Raw genomic sequence first — 21,852 nt, 5'->3', positions numbered from 1 at the left:
CGAAGGGAACACAAAAAGCTGTCGTGGAGAAAAAAATTAAATTTGATCACTATTTGAGCTGCCTCAATGATGAAACCATTCATATTGAGAATCAATCACGAATTGGTTCAGACAATCATCAAATTTATATGTATTCTACTGAAAAAAATGTGATGTCTCCTTTAGATGATAAAAGATTTTTATTGAATGATAAAATTTCATCATATGCCTTTGGGCACTACAAATGTTTTCAGTAACCTTTTCATCATTAACTGTAATTTAATTTCATTTTTCAAGTGTTTACATTTTTCAAAAATTGAATAAAACTTTTTTAAATTTTTTGACATAAACACAAATGCTACACAAAAATAGCCACATGCAATAGAACTATTTCCTTGATATTTGATCTTATTGTAGTGATAATTATTTCCATTTATTTTTTCAATAAAAGTTAGAATATATGATTGAGGTGGTCGTCCAAATGAATCAAAATAATAAACAGATCTATTTTTATCAACATAAAGAGCAACCCAATGACTTCCACTCTTGTAGTTCTCATCAAGGTTTATTATGTAAGTTTGGTTAGACTTTGAATACGATGGTAATTCATTCATCGAAAAAACTCCACGAAAATTTTTAGCTCTTTTACATAATTTTGTTAGTTCAGTTGTTGTTGCCATTAGTAATCCAGAACAACAGCTCTATCTCTATCAACAGTGATAAGATTGTCAAATTGACCAAATACAACTACTTTCACTGGAGTTGTTAATGTCTTGCTGAATTTAACACTCATTCTTATAACACCACGTTTGACTAAAGATAATGTCCCATTTTCAGCACCAATTGAATTATCGGGTGATAAATCAAAAGCAAATAGGGTTTTCTCTTTCCCATAGTCTTCATATGACAAATCTAGTTGAGGATGGCCTTCATCTTGGTTGAAAAATCGATAAAGATTAACAAACTCTCGCATGTAGGTTTTGTTTTGAAAATTCGGAGTATAAGGGATACTTGGTATCATGTTTCCATCTACATAAAGTGCAATAAAATTAGTGTTGAATGACTTGAATTCATAAGGGTTATGCTCTAATGTTCCAGAGTGAGATTGTTCATCAACGAATCCAATAATTACTCTTCTAGGTAAAATACCAGAAAATAGATTATCAACAGTAGCTGCAGTCATGTTATTTCCAATAGCAAATATTCTTGTCTCGTTTCTTGTGATGAAATATTTTGCTGGAGATTTTTGTAAGGCATTTAATAAGCTGAGTTGAGTATCAGGAAATAGTTTGATTCTTTTGATATGCAATGACATTGAATTAATCTTAACTTTATAGCTTGTTTCATCTTTATCATCAAGTCTCATTAAAGGAAAACTCTCCGATGATCTTGTGAATCGAAATGTCATAGGCATGTTATTCAACATAAGTTTATCTTGTTCACAAAGTGGTAAATGTATTCGAAAGTATAAGTCAAATTCTTGATTCAATATTCTAGTTTTTTCTTTTCCTTCCATTCTACCAACATCCACTTTATTCGGGGGTCGAAAAAATGTGTCTTCGAACCATGATTGGTAGTGATAAAGGTTATTAGCTTGTGAAGTGTTAATTGTCCCAAGAAATAAATCAATCTGCTCAAACAATGAGTTGCCAAAGTTTTCAACAGTTTGAACTTTATCTTCTAGAATTCTTCCATTATTTGGTGTAACAACTGATGCAACAATATGTAGCATTGTTGCTTGAAGATCAGTGAAATCATCACTTGATGGTACATGTATCTCATAAGTACTACCATTTTCAAGGCTAGCTGAAGGTCTGTACTCTACTTCATATGACGCTTCAATTGCAGTTTGGGTTGGTGGCACTGTGAAAATTTCTAATTCGGACTTGGTAACAGGAAAAGATGATTCATGTAGATACTCCATTAGTTAAAAATATCTTTTCTTTGTCTCTTTGATCTTTTAACTTTTCGTTTTCGTTTAGTGGTTGACTTTGAGGATTTTCTTTGCTAGTTTTAGCTTTTTTAGTCTTTCTTATACTATGATTTGATTTTCTTTTTCTTTTTCGTAAACCACTGCCAGTTTGTTCAATCATATTACCGATTTCATCCAATGCAGTTCGCGCAGTTTTTCTTATACCCTCTTTACCTCTGCTCCTTAGTGTCTCTTTTATTCCTTTGTTATCCAAGATATCACCACCAATGTCAACACCAGTTCTTAGTAGAGATTTAAATATTGGAATTCCAATTCTTTTCAAAAAACTTCCTATTCCATAACCCCTTTGATATGGTTGACCTTTGAAAACATTGATGTCATCATAACCTTTTCCAGCCTGAATTTTATAATGAGGCCCAAAATCACTATCGCATCCACAATATACTTTTCGATTCATTTTTTTCTAATTTGCAGATATTTTGGTTCTTATATAGTATCAAGTTTTTTAAAGTGTAAGCAAATATGTACTCTACCAGTTTTAAACTTAATTTCAGATCCACTTTCATCATTCAAAATGATACTAATTGTATCTAAGCTATTAGACCTTAATGGATAATAATAAGGCTTGACACACGACATATGACCAATGTCTTGATAGATTCCTTTTGACAATGGTACAACTCTTAATAGTCTTGATGAAATATCGCCAACTAAATGTTCTTGAATTATATCGGTATAAACAAATAATAGAAAAGATTTTGTTCCTGTCTCGGGTACTTGTTTAGCTTGGAGCTTGTCCCTCGTTCCTCTCATAAACTCATTCATTTGTCTTCTGTATGCTTTTGCAGTAAAACCTAACAAGGTTAAGAAGTTTTGATCATAAAACATAGGTATAAAATCACTTGTTGCACTTCTCCCTTTTGTTAATACAATCTTTTGCTCCCCATCAAAAGTTATTGAGGGAAATTCAATTGATTCATGATCATCTTTATGAACAATTTTCATGTATTCGTTAATTTTCGCACTTAAACTATTTGTTATATTTTGTATTTTATCATCTTCACTATAATCAAATAATGTGTAAAGTCCAAAATTTTGTGCTCCGGTTTCACGTTCAATAGTCAACATATTAAATTTTACTTTTCTCTTGATTGGTTTGTGGGATAAAGGATAAAAAATTTCTTGAACACCAACAACCCAATCTCCATCAAATCTTAATGGTTGTTTTAACTTATTTGTAAACTTGGATAGTGTATTTTCTGGAAACATGTCCATAGAAGCGTTTGAAACAATGTCAATGAAAAATTCATCAGAGTAGCTCAACATCGTCAGTCCAACTATTGAATTTATTTGGCCAGCCTTGCCACTTGACAAAAATTTCTTTTTTACCCGTCAGTGAATTAAATCTGGTTTTTAACACTTTTTCAATCTTATATAGTTGATTTTCCTCAATTTTGATAGGTTGCAATTCATAATGATAAAATATTGATGTTAAAAGTTCATCATTGTAGTCTTTCAGCTTATAAATGTACCCCTGGGGTGTTTTTTTCACTTTACGAATTTTGAAGATCTCTTCAGTCCATGAGGCAGTTGACCCTTTCTCAAATACTCCTTTGCTTTTACTTATTCTTACCCAACTATCTAATTTGAGTGGCTTGGGAAAGGTTTTCAATTTCCTGTGACTTTTTCTTATATTTATAATTACTTGATTTTTATTCTGCTCATTTACATCTATTGGTGCCATACCAATGGTTCTATGTATTGATCTATTATATCCGAGAGTTATATCAGATAAAGAATCAATGTATCTATTTGTGTGTTTAGCATGTAAAAACCGGTAGATTCTTGTCCTAAGTGTTCTGTTAAATCTTTCCACGATTGCACACTTGATAACCCCATCAGTTGCAGTGAAATGGTTGATTTTTTTTCTTTCTAGAAATGATTTAAAGTTGATATTAACGAATTCTTTTCCTTGATCTGTTTGAATCTTTTTTGGGTGCCTATTTGATGTTGAAAATATTTCTTGAAAAGCACTTATCATGCTGACTCCAGTCTTGTCTTTGACAGGAATAACCCAAGCAAATCTTGATAGAATATCAACACATGTTAATAAATATTTTATTTTATCATTTTCTTTATTTAACCAAGTCATATCAAGCAAATCAGCTTGCCATTGCTCATCTATTTCATCGACAAGAATTGGGACTCTCAAAAATTTTTTTTTATTTTGTTTGAAAAGATTATATGAATCTTGAGATGATAGCCAACCTTCAACTGTACTCAATGTAATTTCAGGCTTTTCGTTTTGAGCTGTGAATAATAATCTTTTAACACCACCAAAACTTCCAGGAGATTTAGGGTCATTGTAAATATCACTTAAATACTTTTCATTAGATTCTCCCATGATAAATCACTAACTTTTGGTTTATTCAATCTCGCTTTTATATTCAAATTGTAAACATTTTTCAATATGGCAGGATTATTTTCTTTTATTGATCTCAACACTCTCTCTAAACCAATGATTAAAGTTTTCTTTCTATCATTCATGTTAGATCTTAAATAGCGTGATATTTGACTGATGTTACTTCCCAACATGGGTTTTCCATCTTTATCCAATACTTTTCCATCACTATTTACCACTGGTAAATTTCTCAAGCTCATCTCAAATGCATCTAATCTCGTCTGAGCTGGAGAGGGCTTTGAGGGCTTCAGTATGGGTTGATTATCATCTGAACTCAATTTTTGTAGATTTTTTTTATTATCAACTGCTTTAGGAGTCGAATAATCAGTTGGTAGGAACAATTTGGCCACTGGAACATGATCATGTTCAATTGAGTGAACATGTGTGGTTGATGGATTTGAAAAGAATGAAGATTGATCTTTTATCGGAGAAACAAGAGATTGACTATAAGCTGATGATTCGTTTTTCATTTGTTCATTTTCAGGTGGTGACTTAATCTCTGTTTTATTTGAGCTAAAAACAACAGGGCCTAGGTTTGTTCGTTTAGTATCTCTATTAACATGGTGATTAATTGCTTGCATTTTTATATGTTGAGGTAGATTTGAAGATAGCAAAGAATCAATATTATGTTTTTTAATATCGTTTAGTCTGTAATATTGTTCTTCAGGAATTAAAACCATTTTTGTTACATTATTCATGTTAATAATTTATCAGCTGCAATTTTCGCTAGAATACTTATCACAGGAACTAAAAGAGCATTTAGAAATCCACCTTTCTGATTGATGATTTTTTTCCTCAGCTTTAAATTCCCCTTTCTTGCTAATCTTCTCAACACATTCTTATATGGGTGCAACTTTTTATGAAAGTAATTTGATAATCTTACATTACCATTAAGCACATTTTTTATTATCTCACAGATGATTGAATAAATTTGTTTTGGACATTTTTTCAATATTTTTCTTCTTTCTGAATCATTTTTTGCTTTACAAAGCTGTTCAAGATATGGTAAGCAGAGAACACAAGATTTGACTGTCATTTTAATTTATTTTACTTTCATCATCTTTTTTTCTTATACAATCATAAGACATATGCAGTCATTAAATTTTCCCCTAAAATATTTGTCAATAATCTGATCTCATTGGGTGTATTTGGTTTTAAATCTACGAAAAGATAAGTGTATGGTTCTCTTGTTGCATCTTGGTAAATTGATTGAAATTTTTTCATCTTAGATGGAAACATTTGTCTTGCAATATTTGTCGCAATAGATTGATCACGTGGATTCTTGAAGAGAACAATATACTGTGAATTTAGAGATATGTTTCGACTTTCAGATCCTTTTACAAATAAATTTTGAACAATTAATATCACAGATAAGTTACGATGATGCGAACCTTTAGTAAAAAGTTCACTAATGATTTTCGAGTTAGAAGATTCCAACATCAAGTCATCAATTATTATCCAACATGGTTTACTACCATCATATTTTTCAATTAAATTTTCAGAAAGCCCTTTCACGAATTGAACATTTTTAAATGTCTCAAAAATAGCTTGGTACTCTCCATAAAAATAAGTTATATTTTCCGGAGGCGGTGAAGAAAGAGTCGATGAATTATTGATTAATTCTCGCAGCCAAAAGGTTTTACCACATCCAGTTGGTCCAGATACAAGCATAGTAAAAGGGTGATGAAGATAAACATTGTAAAGTTCCATGTTTGAGTTTTTTCCTCACCAATGTTGATCACAGTTTCTTATCTTAGAATTTTAAGAAAAATGAAGGACAAAATTTATTTTTAATGCTTGTTAGTATTTTAATTTCTACTGAAAGATTTGCGCAAATCGAATACATAAGGTTAGAATTAACTAGAGATACAATAAACTAAGGTTTAAATATTGAATGATTTAGATTAAGTATGAGTCAAGGTCAGGTTCCAGTGGTTGTCATTTTATCGAACTTATTCATAGGCTTGTTTCAATATGAAAACAGCAAAAGACATGTATTTCTTTTCATCCGATTCCATTTTTAGCTTAGCTTGTTTAATGGCAGGAACATTAACACGAGCAGAAAATTCTTCTTCGGACTTACAAATATCTCCTAATCCAAGAGGAATTAATATTTGTTCACACAAAACTGAATAATGTTCATTCAAGTTCTCCCTGAATTTATTGATAGCTTGTGGCTTTGTAAGAGAACCTCCGGAATTGAGGGCAGCTTGTCCAGACATTCGTACAAATATGAAGATATCAACAAAGTAACCAACAAAGTCTTTTCTGGCTTTTTCAGAGTCTTTGGAAAGCTTCATAAAAGCGCTGTAAGCCGGAAAAACGTCAATAAGAGGTTCAACCATTTCTTGATCAAATTCAACTTTCATGTTGCCTTTTTGTAGATTAACTTTACATGAAGAATCATCAAATCCACCGGTCAACGAATTATAGATGAATTTACTTGTCTGCGATCCATTTTTAATATCGTTTAGATAGTAGCTGAAAGCATCTAATTCAGATAGACTTAAACAAATTCCATTCTTCGTGGGTATATTGTTATTAAATTCTCTTAGATTGAATCTAACACAGACCACCTCATTATCATCAGCTTTTCCAAATGATAGACACAAATGAAATTTATTTATATGAATAAATAAGTGTGATGACCAACTTAGCTTATTAGGTTGAACACAAACTACAGACATAATTCAGAATTTTAGAAGCTGATTGAAATTTTAACTATTAGTATTTAAATTTGACTTGCAATTGATTCACAAACAATTTGATCAAATGTTTATATACAGATGAAACTCCTCCTCCTCTTCCTCTCCTCCTTCTTCTTCTTCTTCCTCTTCAATTGGTTATAGTTTGGAAATCTTTACATTGCCTGAGGAAAACTAAAAGCAATTCCTTCATTTCACATACGCTAACAGGACCAGTGAGTATCATTGAACCTGTTCCATATGTCATTATACATAAGCCATTTTTTCTCCAGTAGAAACAAGAATAAATTTCTGGTTCATATTCAATGTTTTGTAGATTTTGAGCTAGGAGCGAAAAATTGACTTTGAAAGGTAATTTAGTTTTTGCAGTTATATTCACAACTTTTACAAATTTAGGCAAGAAAGATTTAAATCTTTTTCTAAAGAACAACAAGGTCTGTTTTATACTTTTAAACCCGGTTGCAATTATTTTGCCTGAAGCGAAAATTAGTAAACAACCATCTTTAGACTTGATTACATTTGCATTGAACTTTTTCCCCGATTTTCTTGCTTTAGGCTTGACATTTAGTTTGAAGCCAGTTTCCCACAATGTTACAATGTTAACAATTTTTATCATCTTTACTCACCAACTAAGGGTTACATAATAGTCAGACTCCTCCTCTGACTTTCTCTTTAAAAGAGAAGATTTTCAAAGATAGAATGTCAGTTGTATATTTGAATTCAAACTGAAAATCAGTTGAAATTGTGGTTTTTGTATTGAAACTCAATTGAAACTGAATTTCAACTATGAGTGAGCAGGAAATGGGACAAGTGAATGGTGTCTTGGAGAACTCTTCATCTAGTTCTACAGCAAGTTCACCAACACTTCCACCTTCAGGACATTATAGCATGAGAGCAATAATGTTTAGAATAGATACTTATAGACATAGAAATTGGAATTATCCACATCTAACTCCAGAATTATTGGGTTCAAGGGGATTTCTATATTTAGGTGAAGGTGATTATATTGAATGTGTTTTTTGTGGTTACATGGTGACAAATTTAGGAAATGAAAACGATCCAATTAGAACACATAATCTAGGTAATCCTGCTTGTCCATCAATTGTCGCAGTAAACCCTGGTCATTTGACAGCCAGGGGAGAAAATGAATATGTAGAAATTTGGGACATTCCAGATAATGAACCAACACCAACTGTTCAATCTCCATCTCATTCACCTCCTCCACTTCCTCCGAGAAGACGACGACATAGGGAATATTCAAGAAGATTTGAAAGAAATTGGCAAAATGTTGTCGATCATATTGAAGGTGTTGATAACCTTCTTCTAATAAATGAGGCAACAGCTGATGAAAATATTAGTCAGCAAAGAGCACAAAACTTTCGAGAAGCAGAAACCATCAGACGACATAGACGAGTGTTTAGACCATTATTTATTAATTATTCATCTTTTGATGCTCGTCTCGAAACATTCACTAGGTGGCCGCTAGGTCATCCAATAGTACCTTCGAGAATGGCTGAAGCTGGTTTCATTCATAATGGTAATTTTCTATTTTACTTTTAAGATATTCTATAAGAACCTAAATTATATTTTTTTCTTCAAATAAACAATAGGGTATACTGATGTTACTATTTGTTTTCATTGTGGCCACTGTATTTCTAATTGGGATGCTGATGATGACCCATGGATAGAGCATGTTAATGGATCACCACTATGTGCCTATATTTATCTAATGAGAGGGAATCAATATATCGAAGCCAGGCAAAGTTTATATATGTCTTCAAGACCATTATATCCACCACCAAGACCTTCATCGGATTTATCGAGATATACATGTAAAGTATGTCTTGATAATGAAGTTGGTCTTGTATTCTCCCCCTGTGACCATGCTGTTGCATGTTTTGAATGTGCTATTTCTTTAGTTAGATGTCCTTTATGTAGGTGTCCAATAATTAGGGCTGTCCGGACACATTTCATTGATTAATTAATTATTTAACTGACATTTTTTTTTCAACTAAAAAATCAATTTTTACTCCTCATTTCATCTAATTAATTGCTGTAATCATTCTGTTTTAACCATTTATATTTACATTTTAATTAAAAGTAATTTAACTGTCAATTAATCAAGTGTCATATTTAATTGGTTTCAGTCTGGTGATTTTCGCGCTCTTTTTGTCCCAGACCGGGCAGTTTCATTACTACTCTTGTTTAACCCTTTCCTTGATCCTCTTTTATATTAGATTATTAATCATCCTTAACGTTGAATACATGATGATGATAATAAGAAGATTATCATCAGCAGCTTCTTAAGTTTCTCTTGATCTGATTAACTAATTGTTGAGAGAGAGAGAGAGAGAGAGAGAGAGAGAGAGAGAGAGAGAGAGGTTCATCCTTTATCTGGATACAATATAATTGTTGGTGGTGATTCCTTTTAATTGAATGATTGTTATTGAAAATTCAACTGATTTCTGATTTGTTTTACAAGGATCATTTTCCATCATTCAATTAGTGAAACTCCTTGATGATTAATTGTAAACACACTAAACTGGCAGTTGATCGCAATTGATTGTTGCTATTAAATCATTGAAACATATTCTCCATTAATTAACAATTACAATTTACTTCTTGTTTTTGTCTCTTTAACACCTTTTCCCATCATCATTTGACATATACCGAGACTCCTTTTGCTTGCCAGTTAATTATTTTATCACCATCATCATTTACAATTTGTTAATTATCAAAAGATTTTGCATCATTTTCAAATGGGTGCTCGCCAAATTAACTATTTAACCTCATCAATTGATCATGTTTCATGTCAATCAGCTGGTTAATTTGTTTACTCCTTGACATTAGACACTCTGGAAAACTCAAATCAACACAACAATCAGCGGGTCCCCTCTAATTGTTACCATGTTTCTGTTAATCATTGTAAACTTTCCCGATCAAAATCAAATCTTATGAATGATAAACAATCAAATCTGTAAAAGATGAATTAAAATCATAAATACTTAATCAACCGGTACTGATGAACTATTGCTTAATGAGTAGGTTGAAAATTCATTCATCTTCTAGTTGATTTGATTAAACAATTAGCGAAATTTAAATTGTATAACAAACTATTCACTCTGATCCAATTTACAGTTGAAACTTTTGTTCTCGAAAAATTTCACCTTTAACATTTTCAGGTTCCAAGGCGGAGAAATCATCATCATTATCGACAAAATTGGATTGTAAGTATTGTCTATCGGGCAGAGAATCAGTTAATTGTTGTTAGTTTAAATACTAAAACAAGTTTACCATTAAATAGTACACGCTATGATAATTATTTACCTCTTTTTATGGTATCTGCGGAAGTTTCTGTTATAATTTAACTCGAATCAAGAAAACAATTAGAAAAACAAAATGAACTTTTTGATTACAACAGTTTTTTTTTATCTCTCTGTGTGTCACAATCAAAGTACAACAATTAACATGAAATGTTATCAATGAAAATTGTCTCAAGATTTTAGTCTAAGTTCATCCACTTGAATAGTGGTATAAGAGATGAACACAGGTAATCAATGATTAAGTTAATTGTCAAGCTTGAATTGATATTGATGTTTATCAGAGTGATTGAAAAGACACATTGGTGCAAACACTAATTGTACTGATTTTTGTTTCTTTTTGTTTTCCTTGAATTTGGAAAATTTGATTAAATTATTTGGGAAACAAGTAATTTAAATCAATGTTGTTGTTGTGTATTAATATTTCCACACTTGATTATTATTCCTATTAAGTAAATTATATAATTTCTCCATTCCAATTGATTTTTGATCATCCAGAAAAGATTAATATTTATCGGGTTGTTAGTTAAATCGTTCCAGGCCAATTGTAAATTTCTTAATTGAACAAACTTTAGAGAGAGAGAGAGAGAGAGAGAGAGAGATGATGATGATGATGATGATGATGATTTTCCTGTTTATCCTAATAAGAAGAGAAACAAATTAGAAAGTAGAGAAAATTATTAGTAAATTGTGCTTTTTGATTTAGTTTACATGCTCATGTAAACTACATGAATGTAGGGAGAAAATTAAAGGTGAACTTAATCATATACCTTATTTTTTTTAAATTGTTGTTCTTTCCAGTTATCCATCCGTTGTTACGATTTTTATCCAAAGTGTAATCATGAAATCTGAGAAGAGGTTTCATTTTTGTTTCTCTTTCTTTTCTGTCTCAACTCAATCTCAATCATTATCAGCTGAAGGATCTATTGTAAATTGAGACTTAAGTTCATATATTATTTGAATGATCGATGGTTACGATAATGGAATTGAAAGAAATGATAATAATAGGACTGGTTACCAACCAATTCCACCCAAAAATGTACATCCAAATTGTTTTTCTCAAACAATTTCCACGGTTGAGTAAAAGGTACGGACAATTGGAAGGACATTGATGATGATTTAGACGATTAATATGATAAGAAGACTGACCAATCCATTGAAACTTTTAGATTCTCTTTTTCTATCATGTCAACAAGAGGTTACTCTTTAATCGGGTTGGATGTGATTCTCTTCAGATCAGTTTTATCTTGATTTCTTTATACAGCCACAAATGATTAAAACAGAATTTTAGATTTATCGTCGTCGAGTAGTTTCCATCTTGTACGATCTTAATTAAGAACTGGTAACCAGTAATTTAGAACCAACAAATCTTTAGTTGTGTTTAATTGTAAGTGAAATAATTTTCGCTAAACACCCACATCGAAAAACGGAAAAAGAGTCATTCACAAAGAGTCCATCCTTAATACACCCACCAAAGAAACAGAAAAGTATTACACTTGAGACAATCAGGAAAATTTCCAATTCATATAATCCACAAAATCCTTAATACATTAATTGCTCCTTTAAATTGGCCTCTCGTTAATCGTTTGAATTGTCTCTTATTATTGTTGTTTATCACCAACAATTAGAATGGACCAAAAGCCAAGAAGGAAAAAAAAATCTAAATTGGAAAATCAGCCTTGGAGAAAAGGATAGAAAGTATTTAGTCAACGAGTGTGAAGAAAAATTCAGGTAATTAACAGGTTAGAGAAAGAAGATTTTCGTAATCGACAGAATAGATGTCAATTGTTTAGCTAATCAAATCAAGAATAGAAGAAAAAAAATTAACTTTTACCGAAAATCAAACAAGCAAAACTTGACTTTTTAAGCCAAGTCATCATATAGAAAACAAGTCAAGTATCAAGACTTGGAAAAGTGAAATTGATCACAATTCATCCTTGGTCACTTTCAGGCTTGAATAGATAATCACTCATGTCCAGTGATTAACAAATTCCACGTATTAACTTATCAAATAGAAAAGGTAATCAAAATCTAAAATCTAAAACAAAAGAAAAAAGAAAAATAAAAACAATCAAATTGAGCGACAAGAGAAAAACAAAAGGTGAGAGTAACTGTAATTTCTTGACAATTAATTAGTTGATTAACTTACCTTCTAATAGAACCTGTAGAAGAAAACAGATCTAGAGAGCTTCACATTGGTTATATATTCTTATAGAATTGCGAATATTAAATTGTTTGGGAAAGAACTAAACTAAATTTAATCCAATTAAGTAATTGGAAAATTGCGAAATTGTGTTGACAAGATTTTCTCTTGATTGAATTGTTTACTTTTTCCCGCCTTACGATTCTCGATGAGAATTTTCATCTACTCTTTGAAAAGAACAACAGGTGGAGCTGATGTTCGCTCAGAATTTTCATCAATTTGATTGAAAAATTTTCTCTTTAATTTTTTTTACCTTCTCTACCTTAATTATTATCACTTCTAATTAGTTAATTAACTTTAAATTGTGTCAATAATGGCTGACGCTGATGCTAAGATGGAAGATATTGAGGTAAGAGGTTTAATTTCTATTTGGTATCTTAGTTTTTCTTGGTTTAGTTTGTTGTGTTTACAATGTTGTCACATCCTATTGAACCGGGATGACAAAGCATTTCTTTTTTTTTACTATTTAAATGATGTTTTCATTTTAATTTGATTGTGTTATTAATTCTTTTTATCTCAATTATTTGTTTAATTCTTCATATTCTTAGATGGTTGGAGAAGATGTCATGAAAATGTCCAATGATGACATTATTAGTCGAACCCGATTGTTGGATAATGAAATTAAAATTATGAGAAGTGAGGTTATGAGAATCAGCCATGAGCTTCAATCACAAAAGGAGAAGATTAAAGAAAACACTGAAAAGATTAAGGTTAATAAAACTTTACCTTACCTGGTATCAAGTGTCATTGAATTATTAGACTCAGAGGAACAACAGGAAGAAGATGGTGGTCACATTGATTTGGATTCTCAGAGAAAAGGCAAATCGGCTGTGATAAAAACATCAACCAGACAGGTAAATGTCAATCTAAAAGTTTCCAATTGTCTGAATTAAGAAATAAAATTAACTTTAATTGTATCTTTTTTATCCATTGTTTAGACATACTTTTTACCAGTTATTGGTTTGGTTGAACCCGAAAAATTGAAACCTGGTGATTTAGTTGGAGTCAACAAAGATTCATATCTGGTTTTAGAAACGTTACCAGCTGAGTGAGTTTAACATTTTTCTAATTTCAAACAATTTACTAGACAATTGATTAATTTTCTGTTTTTTTGTTCTTCATTTTCTTTTCTAAAACTAATCTTCAGGTATGATTCAAGAGTCAAGGCTATGGAGGTTGATGAACGTCCAACTGAACAATATAATGATATCGGAGGATTAGATAAACAAATTCAAGAATTGATTGAAGCAGTAGTTTTACCAATGACCCATAAAGAGAAATTTGAAAATATTGGAATTCAACCTCCCAAAGGTGTTTTACTTTACGGTCCCCCTGGTACAGGTAAAACCTTAATGGCTCGTGCTTGTGCTGCTCAAACAAAATCAACTTTCCTTAAGCTTGCGGGTCCCCAATTAGTTCAAATGTTTATTGGTGATGGAGCGAAACTTGTTCGTGATGCTTTCGCTTTGGCTAAAGAAAATGCTCCTGCCATTATTTTCATCGATGAACTTGACGCCATTGGTACCAAACGATTTGACAGTGAGAAAGCTGGTGATCGGGAAGTTCAACGAACCATGTTGGAATTACTAAATCAACTGGATGGATTTAGTTCACAATCTGATATTAAAGTTATCGCCGCTACCAACAGAGTAGATATTCTTGATCCAGCTTTACTTAGATCAGGACGTTTGGATAGAAAAATTGAATTCCCTCATCCCAATGAAGAAGCTCGTTCACGTATAATGCAAATTCATTCTAGAAGGATGAATGTTCACCATGAAGTTAATTTCGAGGAATTAGCCCGATGCACAGATGATTTTAATGGTGCCCAATGTAAAGCGGTTTGTGTTGAGGCGGGTATGATTGCCTTACGTCGAAATGCATCCATAGTAACACACGAAGATTTTATGGACGCCATTTTGGAGGTACAGGCTAAAAAGAAGACTAATCTCAATTACTACGCCTAATCAAATAATTAATCACTATCATCACAATTGTCGGATAAAAACAAAAATTAAAAATGAAAAGAGAAAATTCTTAATCTTTGTAAATGGTCTGATTCCTTATTAGGCTCATTAAAAAAAAACGCTTCTTTTGTTAATTCTAATAACAAATAACTAAACAAAAAGATATGATTCTGGTTATTTACTCTAATTAAATTAATCTATTTTAAAATTAATCTCATTGTGTGGCTACACAATTGATCAGAAAAAACAACAATTAAACATTTGAATTTTTGTTTGACAACAAAAAGAAAAGTTTTTCTTTTTTTTTTAATAAACATTTTCAATCAAAAAATATATTGATTTTAACGCAACAGAAAAGCTTAGATATTTGAATGTAATAAATGGCAATCAGTTGATGAAATATATTGGTTTTTTTTTCTTCAGCAGTGGAAATGATTAATTGCAACAAAGGGAAATAATTATTTTGGAAGAAAACAAAAGATTAACAAAAAGGGATTAACTGTTGGCTTAAAAAACACAAGCTACTGTATAGCGTTTCCAGTCGTATATGCATATATGAGATTGGTGATGGATCTTTGGGGTTGAGTGATTAGAAAAAAAGTAAATTTGATTTCTCTAGAATAGAGGATAATCTAGAAAAAAAGAATAGATTTGTGTTGATAATATTTGATGAGAGAGAGAGAGAGAAATAGGTGAGTTATATAGGAAATTATTCCGACTTTTGTATGATGATGACGATGGTGAGATATGATTGTTGCGATTATAATAAAAAATATATTCGATGGTAAAAGAGATAAATTTTGTGTGTGATAATTGTCACCAGTTAATTTTCATTTGATGATGATAAATGATAGTTATCATTAAGTCTGATTGCCTGTTGAAGTTCAGCCATTTTATGTTGATTCAAAGCCAAAAGTCCCATGTTAATCAGGTAATCACAAACATCTATAAGATAGAAAAGTTAATACAAAAAGAAAAATAATTTAATTTATTTATACAAACAAATGAATAAAGAAATTGTTTGTTTGTTTGATGTTTAAATGAGGAGAAGATTATTTGATTAGGTTAAATTGGTTTAAAGAATTAAACTATTATCATGCTTACAGAGTCCTGAGAGTCGATAATGAAGTTTGGTTATATCGGTGATACATTGTTTCTTTATCTCACATTTCAAGCAATTCATCCGATTCGCGGCAACGGTGTATTTGTAACCTTTCTTGGCGGTTCTCGGATGATCAGATTTTTCAAACCAATCACAAGTAGCTAAACTGTGTCTCAATGAGTTTTTCCAATGTTGACCAGCATCTTGAAAATATGGAAAACATTCCCTGTGAATTAGAAGGAGAGAGAAAAAAGAAAAGAAAATGAAATGGAATAGAATAGAAAAAGATTAGCTTGTGTTTCTAAGGAAAAGGTTTTCATTTTTTGTTCTTTTTGCTTGGAAAATTCAGGTAACAATTAGATTGGTACTTACATGAGGAACTTGTAGACACCGGAAACTTCTTGTTGTCGGGTGGGCTCACTGTAAATCGCTAAGGCACATAACATATTATGTGAGAACGGAGGCTTCAGGTAACCATTATGAGTTGATGTGTATAAAGAATCAACATCAAGAGCGAAATCAGGGTCAATCCGTTTCTCTGGTTTATTGGCCAATTTTTCAAAATACTTTTTATGTTTTCGGCAACAATTACCTTCTTGACTTTGTTGGGAAAGTTGTGAATCCGATTGTGTCAAATTAGATGTATAATTTGATGATGAATTGTAAAATGAAGATGGCCCATGATAGGAACTTTGAGAAGCGATGACCAAAGGCTGTGAATAGTTTTCATAGCTACTGGATAGAATTGAATTGTCCAAAGATTTTACCTGAAGAACATTTGAATTTTCTTGAGATTTTTGCAGTGAATTTTGAGATCTCTGGGATTGAGATAAAGATTGTGAACGAATCAAGGAATCACCTCCATCCTTTGACAATTGAGAACAGGTTAAACCATTTAGAAGTAAACTTTCAACGGATATATTTTCTTTGACATTTTCGTTGATTTCATTCTCATCACCACCATCGACAATAAACTCTGATTCAAGAGTAAAATCATTAAACAAGCCACAATTTTCAAAATAATGGTCATCAAGTTGGTCAAAATTATCAACCTTCACAGGTAAAACTTGATCCATTGGTGAGGGAGATGAAGCTTGAGATAATAATGTTGATGAACTAAGTTGAAACATAAACGGTGAATCAGGAACACGATCAGATGAATTGATGAACTTATCGTAACCTTTGTCCATTGAACAACTATCACAGTAACAATTATAATACCTATTAACCGGTAAATAGAAAGGTCTAAATGGTTCGTTGTCAGCTGACGCTAAAATGTCAGAAAGCGATCGCCGGGACGCTAAAAAAAACGAAGACAGGGAAAGGATAAAAACACCGACAGGGAAGAAGAAGAAACAAAAAAAAATCCAAGAGAATTAAGAATAAGCTACTGAACAAAATGGAAGAAAAGAATTTTTCAAAAGCGGGAGAATAGAAAATTTCAACTTACATTTCATATCCATCATCATTTTGTGATCATAATATCTCGTTTCCATTGAGCCAAAAAGAAAACAAAGAGTAACAAATAAGAAAAGATGAAGAAAAATGATGAGATGAAGATGATTGGTGATCGATTAATTCACCATGAAAGTGAAAACCTGTAAAGAGAATAGAAAATGAGTTGAAGAAAATAGTCAAACATTAGATTATGTATAATTAGATAATGTAAATTAATTAGAAAACAAAAGAAATATAGAAAACCACTGAGAAGAAGCAAATGAGAAAACGAAATAAACAATAATAATAACAAGAGAGATTAAAGAAAAAGGAAAAAGGATTAAGAGAAAGGAGAAAAGAAAAAAATGAAAATTCTATTTTCTTTTTTTTTCTTTGTTGTTATTGTTTTCACCTGATGATTAGACTTTAGATGATGAGGATGATGACACCTTGTCTTTTCTAGATGATTAAATAGTTAACACTAAAATCAAGTTGCTATTCTGTTAAATTAGTAATTTGATAAAAGGACAGAGAGAGAGAGAGAGAGAGAGAGAGAGACAAAGAATGAGAGAGACACAGAGGGAGAGAGAGTGAAAGAGATTAAGAGATGAAGAGATAAAGATGAAGACACACACATAGAGATAGAGAGGGAGAGAGGGAGACAATTAGGACTACAATGTCCAAGCGGACAATTAACCAGCGATCATAATGATTAACTATAAACGATTATTCATTAACTGGAATCAGTTGGAGGCATAACTTGTAATTAAAACACTTTCGCTCTTAATGATTTGCTTACTAATCTCATGTGATCATAATCACATCATCTGATTATCTAATTAGTCTCTCGATGTATCCAATTGCTTTTCCTTTTTATTTAGATTTTCAATTGTCAATTAGAAATTATTTTTCTATCGATTTTTTTTTCTTTCTTTCAAACCATCGATTTAAATTATCATTCTTATTATCGATATTTATTATTGTTGATACATTTATCATCGCCTTAAATGGTGATCAAAAGTGTGAACCTTTTTATTTTCAAGTATTTCTAACAATTGATACCTACTTAAGTGCTGATGATGAAGTGTTAACGAAACCATAACAGTTTGAGTCTAATATTTACCCTGGGGCCAAGTTGGATCTTTTTTTTTGTTCACATGACAATTTATATACACTTTGTTTAATCAGTTGAAGCGAAAATTATTTTATCGAAATGAAATTTTCAATCTCGAAATTTGGAGAAAACGAAACTGGTGCCATCTATTGGTGGAAAAAAGTTCTTTTTTTGGATTTTTTCGAGCAACAAACAAACTTTTTGCTCTTCGAAAATTAATCAATGAATTTACCTTCGATTCAATTGTTGCAATCATCGTAATTATGATGAAGATGATTTAAACTGGGATGAAATTTGCACGTGGATCCGCTTACCGATTTTCTGATTTACCAAAGACTCGAGGGATAAGATATGTAAGATCGTAACGGAGATTGGAATCTGATGAATAATATAAATGTCGAGATTAAAATTCGAAAACTTGGTGAAAAATATTAGAAAATAAGCTCATGTAACCTGAATATTTCAATTCAGTAATACTGGAAACCGATTCTGTGGTGAAAATGCTCATTTGTCCCTCGAACGGCAAATAAAGGATTCGAGTTGTGAAAAAGTTTTAACCCATTAATTAAATTTGATTGTTTATTATTCTTTGAGTTTTGTTTTCTTTATCCGAATGATTATTTTGGTGTTGGAACTTGAGGTTTATAGTTTAGCATGAGAATCGTATTTGTTTATTTTTGATGAAAAACTTTGGGTTAACATTGATAATTACAGTTGATGTTTTGGAAGTTGATTTATCGTTTATATTGTTCATTTTTTAGTCATGATTATTTCAGTGAATCTCAGATATTTTCGGACATTCTCTGGTGATGATTGGTTGAATATTATTCCTGGATTTTGGTGGATCAAAGGACAATTTAACTTTCAGATTAGATTGAATTTTAATTAGTTGAGCTACTTATTGGAAAGTAGGTGAAGAGTTTATGATGATAATGGACATTCAAATTTCCATAGAATCGTAGACTGAAGGCTCGATGTGTCTCTGTCTTAGTGTCAGAATTTATCCGGAAATGTCACTGATTATGGTGATATGATTGTGTGATTTTAGAATTTTAAAATCTCTTGGGAGTAAGAAGAAAGGTATTAATATAATGAAAGTTAAGTGCAAATGGTTAGGATTTAAAGTAGAGTAATTAAGGATTTAGTGGAAGAATAAAGAAAATAAAACTTAACCTAATGGTATCGCAATTACTATGAGGTCCCTTTCAATATTCGTTATTCAGTGTACTTCATGGTCACTAATAAAAGTCCATTAAGATGTTGCCTAAGGGTTAATTCACAAGTTGTCATCGTAAAATCGAGGATCCACCACAAACATATAAACAATGTACACAAGAATATACCTCAAGAGTAGTAAGGAGAAAGAGAGAAAAGAAAGAGATGATTATGGTGAAAGTCGGACAAATAGAGTCTCATTCGTTAAGTCACTGTGAAATAGACTGACAAAGATGATAATGATGACCAAGGATGATGAAGAAAGAAAGAGAAAGAAAGAGAAAGAAAGAGATTTGTAACAAAGGGAAAGATTAATTTTAAATATGGTAACATAATAAGTTAAGTCTATTGAGAAGTTGAATACAAGTGGTTGCAAATTTTGTAAATATCTCTCTCTCTCTCTCTCTCTCTCTCTCCATCCTCATCTTCCACCTTCTCATCCTCTGTCTTTTTTACCTCTCCCTCTCTCTCCCTCTCTCTTTCTCTCTCTCTTGATGTCCCACCTTCTACGAAAACCCACCCCGCTTGTCCATCTTTTTCTCTTACCAATCGAAAATAATTGTGGAAAATTGTTGACACATGATGGGATTAGAATTGAACAAAAAATATTGTTTATCATTTATACTTTTCTCTTATGCAGATTTTACCTTTTATGCCCAAGAGATAAGGTCAAGAAGATGATTATGTTTGGTGATGATGATGATGAAAGATGAAGATGACGATGACGAGGATAAGATGATGATTTTGGTGGTGGAAAACAAGAACAACAACAGAGCGAGAGAAAAGAAAGAAAGAGAGAGAGAGAGAGAGAGAGAGAGAGAGAGAAAACTGTATGAAAAGGATGAGAATGATTAGCTTGAGATAAATCGAGATGCTCATTGATCCGTTTTAATAAATAGTAACAACGGATCTTTTAACAATGTTAATTCCTCAATATTATCCGGCTAATGATAATACTGACCAGTGATTTACTAATGATGATCCATGGAAACCAAAGTTTTCCAGATTATCCGATTAACTTATTTTGATTGAATATTTTTCTCTCCCCTTCATCATCTGATCATGAAAGTTTCATCTCTCTAGTTGATGAATTCATTTTCATAATTAAATTCTATTATTAATCAATCTAAATGTTAGAACTCTTTTCAACCTTTTCAATTGTACTGACGACCTTTACTTTAGATCCATAATCATCATGATAATAGGATAAAGTTCATTGTGATTAAGTAGCACTTGAAATGTTATGTATTTGAACAACAACAAAAAAATGGAAGATAAATTTCATCTTCCATAATCATCTTACAATGGTGACAATTTTCTTGTCCTAATTTCATTTTTCGAGCACATTTACCTCGACCTCATCCAGAATCTTATTGTCGGTAAAATAATAATTCATCATCTCAAGTAGGAGATTCAATGAATTCAGAGAGATAGATTATGTTTAGAAATTCATGTTCTCATTTCAAAGAGAGAGAGAGAGAGAAAAGTAAATCGTTGATTATCATTAACATTTAATCTCATCATCATATCTCTCACTTTTAATTGTAATCAATTGAAGGAGGTAAATTGTTGCTTCTCCTTGACAATATTCAATCATCTTTGCTCCTGTTTCCTCTTTGCTGTTTTGATTGTCATAAGTTTGTGACACTAACAAACATATTATCATATTAATGTCATCGCCGTTTAAACTAATAGCGCTCATTGTTGTTAATAGTCACCACTTGATAAGCACTTGATGATAATATTTCAATAAACTTTTTTCAAAAGTCCTTCTCCTTAAAGTGTGAGTGTCTCTATCTCCCTCTCTTTTTTTTATCTTCCTCTTCCTTAATTCATTCAGTGTATCAATCATTATATTACATTGACACGGAATCTAGTGTATTGGTTTAAAGTGCTCAAGTGTCTATTAACTAGTACCAATGTTAATACTATCATAGGCTATAGAATAGAGGAGGAAACAAGGAACCAGAAGGTGGGGTGGAAGGTGGAAGGTTAATATTTATTATGATTCGAAATTGTATTGGCGAAAATATTGTTATTCTTTTGCTTCGTTGTTCGAACTTTTCTCTCTCTCTCAATCTCGTACTATTGTTTGTCCATTTTCAATTCACTTTAAAGTTTGTGGATGAGTGAGTGAGTTTCTCTCTCTCTCTCTCTCTCTCTCTCTATGTGTGGGTCTCTATGTAAGAAAAGAGGTTGTTGATTTTTAAGTTAACAGGTCACAGGTTAAATATTATGTTGATACTATATAAGTGATGATAAGTTGTGAGTGACAAATTACCAACCGATTGTGTTTAACTTTGGATTGTTAGTTGACCCATAAAAGGTTGATGATCAACTGAGATTGGAACTTTGTAAAGGTGATTACCTGGTAATCGTTTCCCAATCGATGTCAAGTAAAAAAAGTGAATCGAAA

At 31.6% G+C, this 21,852-nt stretch overlaps 4 protein-coding genes and 1 long non-coding RNA gene across 5 annotated transcripts; 2 read left to right on the top strand and 3 right to left on the bottom strand.

Moving 5' to 3' along the window:
• Positions 1-658: 658 nt before the first annotated feature.
• Positions 659-1,903, bottom strand: LOC128388433 (uncharacterized protein F54H12.2-like). Its single transcript, XM_053347823.1, has one exon. It carries the CDS (start codon positions 1,901-1,903, stop codon positions 659-661), a length of 1,245 nt encoding a protein of 414 aa, XP_053203798.1.
• A 5,266-nt stretch (positions 1,904-7,169) lies between these two features.
• On the top strand, positions 7,170-9,059 carry LOC128388432 (baculoviral IAP repeat-containing protein 2-like; the record flags this gene model as incomplete). Its single annotated transcript, XM_053347822.1, has 3 exons — positions 7,170-7,240; positions 7,870-8,615; positions 8,689-9,059. Coding segments are annotated over 3 exons (1,188 nt in total), but the record flags the coding sequence as incomplete, so codon positions are not given.
• A 1,941-nt stretch (positions 9,060-11,000) lies between these two features.
• LOC128388430 (uncharacterized) lies at positions 11,001-12,718 on the bottom strand. Its single transcript, XR_008325274.1, has 4 exons — positions 12,548-12,718; positions 12,233-12,436; positions 11,169-12,076; positions 11,001-11,038 (listed from the first exon to the last, which is right to left on the bottom strand). It is a non-coding gene; the product is annotated as an uncharacterized LOC128388430 (long non-coding RNA).
• Positions 12,719-12,789: 71 nt separating this feature from the next.
• On the top strand, positions 12,790-14,780 carry LOC128388429 (26S proteasome regulatory subunit 6A-B). Its single transcript, XM_053347820.1, has 4 exons — positions 12,790-12,950; positions 13,150-13,455; positions 13,540-13,649; positions 13,749-14,780. The coding sequence occupies exons 1-4, from the start codon at positions 12,915-12,917 to the stop codon at positions 14,566-14,568; spliced, it is 1,272 nt and encodes a 423-aa protein (XP_053203795.1). The 5' UTR covers positions 12,790-12,914; the 3' UTR covers positions 14,569-14,780.
• Positions 14,781-14,955: 175 nt separating this feature from the next.
• LOC128388428 (forkhead box protein N4-like) lies at positions 14,956-17,941 on the bottom strand. Its single transcript, XM_053347819.1, has 5 exons — positions 17,520-17,941; positions 17,121-17,268; positions 16,043-16,970; positions 15,673-15,896; positions 14,956-15,513 (listed from the first exon to the last, which is right to left on the bottom strand). The coding sequence occupies exons 2-5, from the start codon at positions 17,164-17,166 to the stop codon at positions 15,392-15,394; spliced, it is 1,320 nt and encodes a 439-aa protein (XP_053203794.1). The 5' UTR covers positions 17,167-17,268; positions 17,520-17,941; the 3' UTR covers positions 14,956-15,391.
• Between the last annotated feature and the right edge of the window lie 3,911 nt (positions 17,942-21,852).

Source organism: Panonychus citri, unplaced genomic scaffold (assembly GCF_014898815.1).
Source record: "Panonychus citri isolate SS breed McGregor unplaced genomic scaffold, ASM1489881v1 Contig00099, whole genome shotgun sequence".
Taxonomy (NCBI): Eukaryota; Metazoa; Arthropoda; class Arachnida; order Trombidiformes; family Tetranychidae; genus Panonychus; species Panonychus citri.
This window is presented reverse-complemented; position numbering and strand designations above follow the sequence as displayed.

Excerpts from the sequence above, each read along its gene's own strand:
- LOC128388433 (XM_053347823.1), bottom strand. The coding sequence starts at position 1,903 with ATGGAGTATCTACATGAATCATCTTTTCCTGTTACCAAGTCCGAATTA.
- LOC128388429 (XM_053347820.1), top strand. The coding sequence starts at position 12,915 with ATGGCTGACGCTGATGCTAAGATGGAAGATATTGAG. Across the intron at positions 12,951-13,149 it reads CTAAGATGGAAGATATTGAG|ATGGTTGGAGAAGATGTCAT; the intron begins GTAAGAGGTTTA and ends TCATATTCTTAG. Across the intron at positions 13,456-13,539 it reads TAAAAACATCAACCAGACAG|ACATACTTTTTACCAGTTAT; the intron begins GTAAATGTCAAT and ends TCCATTGTTTAG.
- LOC128388428 (XM_053347819.1), bottom strand. The coding sequence starts at position 17,166 with ATGGAAACGAGATATTATGATCACAAAATGATGATGGATATGAAAT. Across the intron at positions 16,971-17,120 it reads AATGATGATGGATATGAAAT|CGTCCCGGCGATCGCTTTCT; the intron begins GTAAGTTGAAAT and ends CGTTTTTTTTAG. Across the intron at positions 15,897-16,042 it reads GGTGTCTACAAGTTCCTCAT|GGAATGTTTTCCATATTTTC; the intron begins GTAAGTACCAAT and ends TCTAATTCACAG.